At 37.0% G+C, this 7,670-nt stretch overlaps 2 protein-coding genes across 3 annotated transcripts; one reads left to right on the top strand and one right to left on the bottom strand.

The window, feature by feature from the left end:
• The first annotated feature begins 294 nt into the window (after positions 1-294).
• LOC113283151 (FACT complex subunit SPT16-like) lies at positions 295-3,488 on the top strand. 2 transcript variants are annotated; one of them, XM_026532316.1, is made up of 2 exons: positions 295-498; positions 1,839-3,488. In XM_026532316.1, the coding sequence occupies exon 2, from the start codon at positions 2,177-2,179 to the stop codon at positions 3,386-3,388; it is 1,212 nt and encodes a 403-aa protein (XP_026388101.1). In that variant the 5' UTR covers positions 295-498; positions 1,839-2,176; the 3' UTR covers positions 3,389-3,488. The 2 variants fall into 2 exon arrangements, with proteins under 2 accessions (XP_026388101.1, XP_026388100.1); XM_026532315.1 differs by having other exon boundaries at positions 1,810-3,488.
• A 396-nt stretch (positions 3,489-3,884) lies between these two features.
• Positions 3,885-6,938, bottom strand: LOC113283150. The gene is made up of 4 exons (XM_026532314.1): positions 6,440-6,938; positions 5,728-6,122; positions 5,158-5,354; positions 3,885-4,555 (listed from the first exon to the last, which is right to left on the bottom strand). The coding sequence occupies exons 1-4, from the start codon at positions 6,736-6,738 to the stop codon at positions 4,124-4,126; spliced, it is 1,323 nt and encodes a 440-aa protein (XP_026388099.1). The 5' UTR covers positions 6,739-6,938; the 3' UTR covers positions 3,885-4,123.
• Between the last annotated feature and the right edge of the window lie 732 nt (positions 6,939-7,670).

Below are 7,670 nucleotides of genomic sequence, written 5' to 3'. Positions count from 1 at the left end.
TTTGATTTTGATTTTGGTTAGTAGATTCATTTAGATTAGATGTATATGATTAGATTTATATAGTTATTACTTATTAGGTTAGTTTTAATTCAAATTAAAGTAAAGGGTAAATGTGTATTTACCTAATTTTAGGACACCCCTTATAAATATAAGGAGGTTGGCCTAATAAGATCATGGTCCCAAAAAAAACCATGGTCCCTGTAAAATCGTTCTTAGGATTTGTAGGTGTGGGCTTTCTAAGTTATGGTAAGTATGTGCCCAAGAATGAGGTAAGTATGTGCCCAAGAATGAGAATGTGATGGGACAGTGAAACGCACCATGTCCCGAACGGATGGTTGAATCGCTGAAGCAAATGTTGAGAGCTTCACATTCAGTCTTGACAGGGTCGAATACCACAGAAGAAGCCAGCATCAGAGGAAAAGTTGTAACCCTCTCTCTGTTGAGAGCAAGACGAGAAGCATAAAATTAGATCTCTTTACTCTTCTGATTAACGATTAGGTATGAATATGACATGATTCATGCAACTGATCATTTTTGTGAACATTTTAAGTTTTTAGTTCCTTTTTTTTCACCTATTTTCCCCCTAAATTTTACTTCTAGGGTTTCGAATTGTTGTTGAGAATGATTTTTAATGAGACATGTTTGTATACTTATATGCTCTTATTGCTTGATTTCCATCTCATAATTTGTATATCCATACTTGATCAAGTACTAAATGTTGTGAATCTTTGAGTTGTGCATTGTATATGTTTTATCCTCACTGTTTAAAGATGTTGCTAAGATCAATTGTCACTTGTTGGTTCCGAATTGGAGACTGGTACAAGGTGTTACAACCTGAACTTATAAGATTAAACCAACCAGGATTATATATGGAGTATGCTTAATATGGACATCTTTTGATTTTAGTTGTTATGTCCATACTGGTTATTGTTCCTGTTAAATTTATATGAATGTTATCCTGCAAGTAACTATGCCCAGAATTCACATATCAAACTTCACATTATGGTTTGCAAGTATATGTTTCTTGTTTTTGGTTTTCGGCAATTAGACATGACATCCCTGAGTCTGTCTTTCATCAGAAATCTACAAAGTGTCCTAGTTTCTTCATTTTTGTCAACATTTTAAGTTTTAATTTCCTCCACACTTTTTCCCCTAATCTGCGTTCTAATTTTCACTTTTAGGGTTTCAAACTGTTGTTACGAATGATATTTTATTAGACATGTGTACTTGTTATTGCTCGATTTCCATCTCATAATTTGTATACATACATGATCCAGAACTGATTTCTAAGTGATGCTGTTTTTTCCTCACTGTGTGAAGATATTTTTTAAAATTAATTTTGTCCGAATCGAGACTGGTATGAGGTGTTACAACCCGGGCTTGTAAAAAAAAAAAAAGCAACCAGGATTGTATATGTGTGTGTTAGTATGCTTAATTTAGTTTTGTTACATCCATACTGGTTGCTGTACATGTTAACTTTGAACGAATGTTATAGTGCAAGCAACTAAGACCAAAGTACACACACAATATAATGTTTTTTGTTTCTGTTTTTATTGGCTATCAGACATGACATCCCTGTGTCTGTCTCTCATCATAAATCTAGAAATTGGCTTAGTTCCCTCATACCCATTGTGTAGTGGCATTAGTTGTTAGGAGGATTGATAATGGAAACAACTTGCATAGCCTCCCTGATTCTTAGGTAATACGTGCATGATAGGATATTCATTATTTTCTGTTTTTTTTTTCTCTCTGTAGTTCTCTCAGTTTTCATACCAAGGGATAATTATTTTCTTTCTCTTCTGTTTCCAGACGGATTTACTTTTTTTGTCTCCTTTCAGTGGGGTTACCTAAATGCCCATTTCTTACTCGTGGTTATGAAAATGCTAAAGAAAAAGCTGACCTTAAGTATCAGAATTTTGTCTGTACCGAGGACGAACGGAAGGAGTATGTGAACAGGTATATACAGGAAGAGATGCTCAAGGTTAATCAGGCAAGACTGGCTGATGGATTAGACAGAGAAACTACCTGGAGATTACTGGAAGAGGATCACTCTAAGACTACAGATAGTTCTGACAAAAAGACTGGGACAGTACATGTATTAAATCCTGGGAGAAAATCTGGTATTTAAAAAAAGAGTAAGTCTAGGAATAAAGATTGTATTGACAACAAACTCGTGATGCATAAAAAGTCCAAGGTTATAGAGTTAACTGACGCTACAATCTTTCTCGAGGTAAAAGACGAAAAGAAGAAGCCCGAGGTAAAAGATGAAAATGAGAAGCCCGAGGTAAAAGATGAAAATGAGAAGTCCAGGGTAAAAGACGAAAATAAAGAGACCATTGTTGGCACCCTTCAATCCCATGTAAACGGGTTTAGGTATGTAACCTCCATTCCCCAATTCAATGTGTGTTTTCTGTATAAGGATGTAAAGCAAGCTATCTACCGGGTTGAAGACGAGAAGAAGATGCCGCCTCTCTTGCACTTCCACTTGGTTCGCCCCGTTAAGGTGGGGACAAAAAAGACAAAGGAAATCCAATTTCGATTGGTGCAGACCCCTGTGCTACAAAGGATATTTGATGATGATTCAAATGAGATTGAGAAAGAGAAGCAAACCAGGGATTGTGGCCGCAACGAGGATTTAAAGATCTTTGTCTTAAGAGTTCAAGCTAGATTGAGGTGGCTACCTATATCACATTTTCCATTTAATGAGCTGGTTAAGAAATTTCAATTTGATGGGGCTATTCTCTCCAAGGCACCGTCCATCTTTGGCCTGACATGGTTTTCGCTAGTCGGGCTTGCAGATCCACCATTTATTGTGGAGCTATGCAACATTGCGATTGTTAATCTGGCGAAACTTAGACCTGAGGGAACTGATATGACTGTCGTTTTTATGGACTTCAAGCGCGATCCTCTACAAATCAACTCAATTCCTTTGCACTCGCTCGATGTCATAAAACGTCGCCTTGACCTTGGGGACGTTAAATATTTTGTGAACAGTAAAAAACCAGACTGCTGGTTGCCTAGAGTGAAAGAGATGGCAGATACTCACAAGTTCAGTGGATGGAAGTCTTTTGATCTTGAGGATCCTGAAACTTTAAGCTACTACGACTGCGGCAGAAAAGGATCCGAAGTAGTAGAGTCTGACTCAGATGAAGAAGTTTACGACAGCTACTACTCGGAAGGCTCTGAGGTAATAGAGAGCGATTCAGAATTGAAGCTTAAGAAAGTGAGATGTTGGTGGAGTGAGAGGAGCAATGGGTTAGATAAAGAAGAAGATGCGAATAAAGCAGTAGAGAGGTTGAGTTTAGACAAAGAAGTCAAGAGAGAACTACAAAATCATCTCTGTTGCTCTAGTTTCTTTAGTTCAATTAATTGTTATCTTTTCTATTAATAGATGCATATAATTTGCGTTAACTAGAATGCCATAATGCCCTTATTATCAGAAGTAGGTTGGATAATACTGCTAATGTAGAAATGTTTTCAATCTGTCATCATTGTGGGAAATCATCTCAATACTGTTTTGTTGGTAATTCACGATGAATTTCTTACTAGGCACAACTTGCTGAGTAGAATTGAATGCCAAAATAAAGCTTACTACAGATTTACTTGAATGAAAATTTTGTAATTTTGTTTTGCTTTAGTTTTTGAATCCAGGATTCTTTTGTCCCCTGAAATTTTGAGTGTATTCAGTTATTCTTAAGCAAAAAAAAAATGGTAATTCAGGATGATTACGCTTGTACGTATGTAAATATAATGGTAAAGCATTTGTTCGTCACCTTTGCACTATCTCTGTTCAAATCTAAGCCCTTTTCTCCGAGCCCTGAAAGATGTTCAACGATCTAGAATTGATATTTCCTTACAGCATAAATGGAGCCATAGACGCGTCAACACTGGAACTGGTGTCTATATAGCCATATATGATTAAATTTCCATCATATTTATGCAATAGTTCAGCCGCAATACATAGAGCTGGTGATGATACATGAACTTCAAAATACATTACAACAGGATAACAGGTAGAGGACTAGATAAATCACTCTACTTAACAACGCCGACAACGACACATACATCGCTTCACCAGAGATTCTCAGAGACCATGTGGAGTAGCTAGAGTGACATACATTGTTTAACCATCACTAGTCCAAATAAAAGCAAGAAAAACAACAGTAAGAGAGAAAATTGTGGTAAAACAGGCGAACAACCACATTGCCAATTGAGTAGGTTCCTCATTCTTACCACCACTTTTACCAGAACTGCTCGATGACGACTCAACCTCTATCTCATTCAGTAAATTTCTTACTTTATCCATATCTGAATCTTTCGCAGCTCGGAAGAGTTGGCCTTGAATCTTATCAAGCTTAAGTAGCCTTTTCAAGTTTCTTATTGATGCATCATCTTTTAAAGACCAAATGAAACCCGTTGTCTTCCATAAAAGGTAACCCACATAAATCGCCACCACACAGTCCACGCTGTAATGATGCCGTTCCCTTACCTCTCTCTGCGCACTATGTATGACTAGAGCCCATATAAACCCAGAGGTCCACCCTCCATAAGCTTCCTGCAAACACGGATGCATCATCATTGAAGAAATATGCCAAATGTAAAGCACAGCACCTGAATACTAGCTAATTTGTATGCATGCAAAAGAAATATTGCGTGATTCAGTAACTTCAGTTAGTAAAATCGACACTCGTGCAGCGGCAATGTGAATATGCATGCCTACAAAAATAAAAATAAAGCAGATGGTGCAAGGTGGCCGAATTCTGAGTAAAAGGACAGGTTTGCTTAAGTATCATTCACAAGAAATTATGGGCCAAGACTTTACCATGAGAGTACTAATCAAACTCATTTGACTGATCTCCCAGAAGATGCACAACCTTGTCTCAAATTTGTGAGAGATTTGATAGAACAATTGAGGAAAGCATACAGTTGGAACTTGGAAGACATCTCAACAGTTGCATGCTCATCCAACCGACAAACAAGATTTTGTTGCATTGAGCAAATTTAGGTGGTTATAAGATGATAGTTCTGGGATCACACTTAGGTAATTTATCATTCGAGCCAAATCATACTTGACAGTTCTGACTAATAAATAGCCAATAAACTTGTTTCATGCTTCAAATTACGCCAGTTAAACTAAGCACTAAGATATCAACATACCGTCCAAGCCATTGCCGTCAATACTGCAACAAACATGTGCCCACTGTATATAAGATCATTACACCCTCCACCAGCTGCTGTTAACAAATGGTACCACGCCGATCCTTCTGAAGCAGTTGGGCGTAAGAAATCTATAAGGAAACTCATTGACCCCCAATCTGGGCGGTGATCCCCAGGGTAATTCCCTACTGGATCAGCTGAAAACAAACAGGGAGAAGTATTAAAGAAATCATCGATCCACCAAGAAGAACAATTTGATTCTATCAGGAAATAGTAATGCTTATGAACAGTCTGACAGTGGTATGCAAATTTAGTTTTTAGCTTTTTTGAGGAAGAAAAGAAGGTTCCACTCAGTAAAGAGATGGTAAAGTTGTCACGAGTTACACGAGGGCCAAATACAAATCAAACACAGAACATCTACCGATTAGAGGATAGTATATGAAAATGATTGGTGATTGGTGACAAAATGCAACAAGAAAGTAGGGTTAAGAGATGAATGCACACCACAAATTAAACATTTGTGCAAATATAATTACAAGGTTCGATTACAGGAGATTGTTGTGCACATACCGTAAGCTACGTCATGTTGAATCAGCTGCCGTATAGCAGTAGCATCTGAAGAATATGGAACATAATAAGTCTGTGCCCAAGAATGAGGATGTGCTGGGACTGGAAACCTAGATGAAGCACACCATGGCCGAACTGATGGCAGAATCGTTGAAGCAAATGTTACGGCTCGAAGTAACCTACCAACTGCCATTGTAAACATGTACCTTGCACCTAACCCAAGTCCAGGAGCTTTGACAGAGTCGAATACCACCGAAAATGCCAGCATCATAAATAGCATCAGATAATGGTGCAACCCGATGATACGAGCTCTCAATATCCCAACGATAGATGAAGGTAGTTTCTCATTCAATGCTAGAAGTAACCACTGGCCAGGGTCAGGAAGAGGAGCCGTTTCTCTGTGAACATTAACATGGCCTTTGAGTCATACAATCTCTTAAAAGAAATTCCATCTCAATGTGACCAACAGTAGTATATAACTCAGCCAAGAATTAGGGCATGCCCAAAAACAAGATCCAACTCCATGTACTACTTAACTAATTCACATTTCTAATAATGGCTAAATACATAATAAGTGGAGAAATTGAGTTCAATAAAGATGCCCCAAAAATGGAAAATCAAATCTCAAAGTTCAGGAAAGTTAAATTGAAACCGAAACCCGTTTAGGAAAGTAGTTAATTCTAATAAATGAGATCAAGTTCAATAAAAGTATTACCTGTGCCAATCAAGACCAAGAACAGCAGTGACGAATCTAACAGTTAACACTTCAAAGAGAAGAGTAGAAAGCAGAAAAACCAATGAAGCTATAAATGGAATTGCAGAACGTAATTCAGAAGACCAATGCTTATAGAAGGGTACACGAGATACTACTGCTAAAGCTAGAACACCCCAAAGACATGGTTGTAATCTTTCATGCCAAATTGGTGATACATGTCTCAAGTAATCTATAGCAATGTAAGAAATTGCTGCAATTCCTAATCCACCAATGCGGATCTTTGTTCTGATCTTGCTCATCGTCGTCGTCGCCACTGTTAGAGCTTCACTCTCAACTGGATTGAGTTATAGAGAAATGGGTTTCTTCGTTAGAGATTTTTTTTCTTCTTCTTTCAGATTTTCTCTCAGTTTTTTGATCACTGGATTTTAGGAGCTTGAATCTGTTTGTTGTTGGTGTGAGAGAGAAACCTGTAGAAATGGAAGTAAAGTAGTACTTATAGTGAAATAATCTGAACTTGTTGAAAATGGAAGTCAAAAGTAGTACAACCTATCGTCTTGAGATATAGTCAAATAATTTTACTTTGTTGAGTAAAGGTAGTCACGAGAGGGAATAATTAATTACTGCGCTGCCGCCCCCAAACTAGTGACATTTTTTCTTTTTCTAGAATTTTTCTTTTTATACTCTTATATGTGATAAAATTTAGAACCCAATACGTAAAAGTGTTGTGAAGTTCGATTTAAAAAATTTACCCAACTGAGTATAGATATAGTTATCAAGCTTTTTGTATTTTGGTAAAGAAAAATCTAACAGTACTAATATTAAGAAGGATGAATTTGGAAATGTATCATCCAAAAGGGAAAAGGAAAAGTATCCATCATATTGGACGTAGGGAGTAACTCTTATGAGGTTGTATCAGTGAATTTAGGCTTCCGATTAGAGGATTTAATTATTTTTTAAAAGAAAAAATTATTACTTGCGAAAGGATCAATGATATTGTATTAATGCGGTTAGTCAGAAATACTCTTATAACATCATGTCTCTACATGTGAGACATCAACAAAAGCTTGGGATATATTAGATAACGTATTTGACGAGAAAACCTCTAAAAAAGAAGTAATGCTTCAAAACCTAACTCCGATAAGCTTCGTAAGTCTGATGAAGATTCCTTCGAAGAATTCGACCAAAAACTTTCAGAAATAGTGAATGTTCCTTATGCCTTATGAAAAACTAT

Source organism: Papaver somniferum, chromosome 5, assembly GCF_003573695.1.
Source record: "Papaver somniferum cultivar HN1 chromosome 5, ASM357369v1, whole genome shotgun sequence".
NCBI lineage: Eukaryota > Viridiplantae > Streptophyta > Magnoliopsida > Ranunculales > Papaveraceae > Papaver > Papaver somniferum.
The sequence above is the reverse complement of the archived record's forward strand: the minus strand, read 5'-3'. Positions and strand labels throughout refer to the sequence as shown.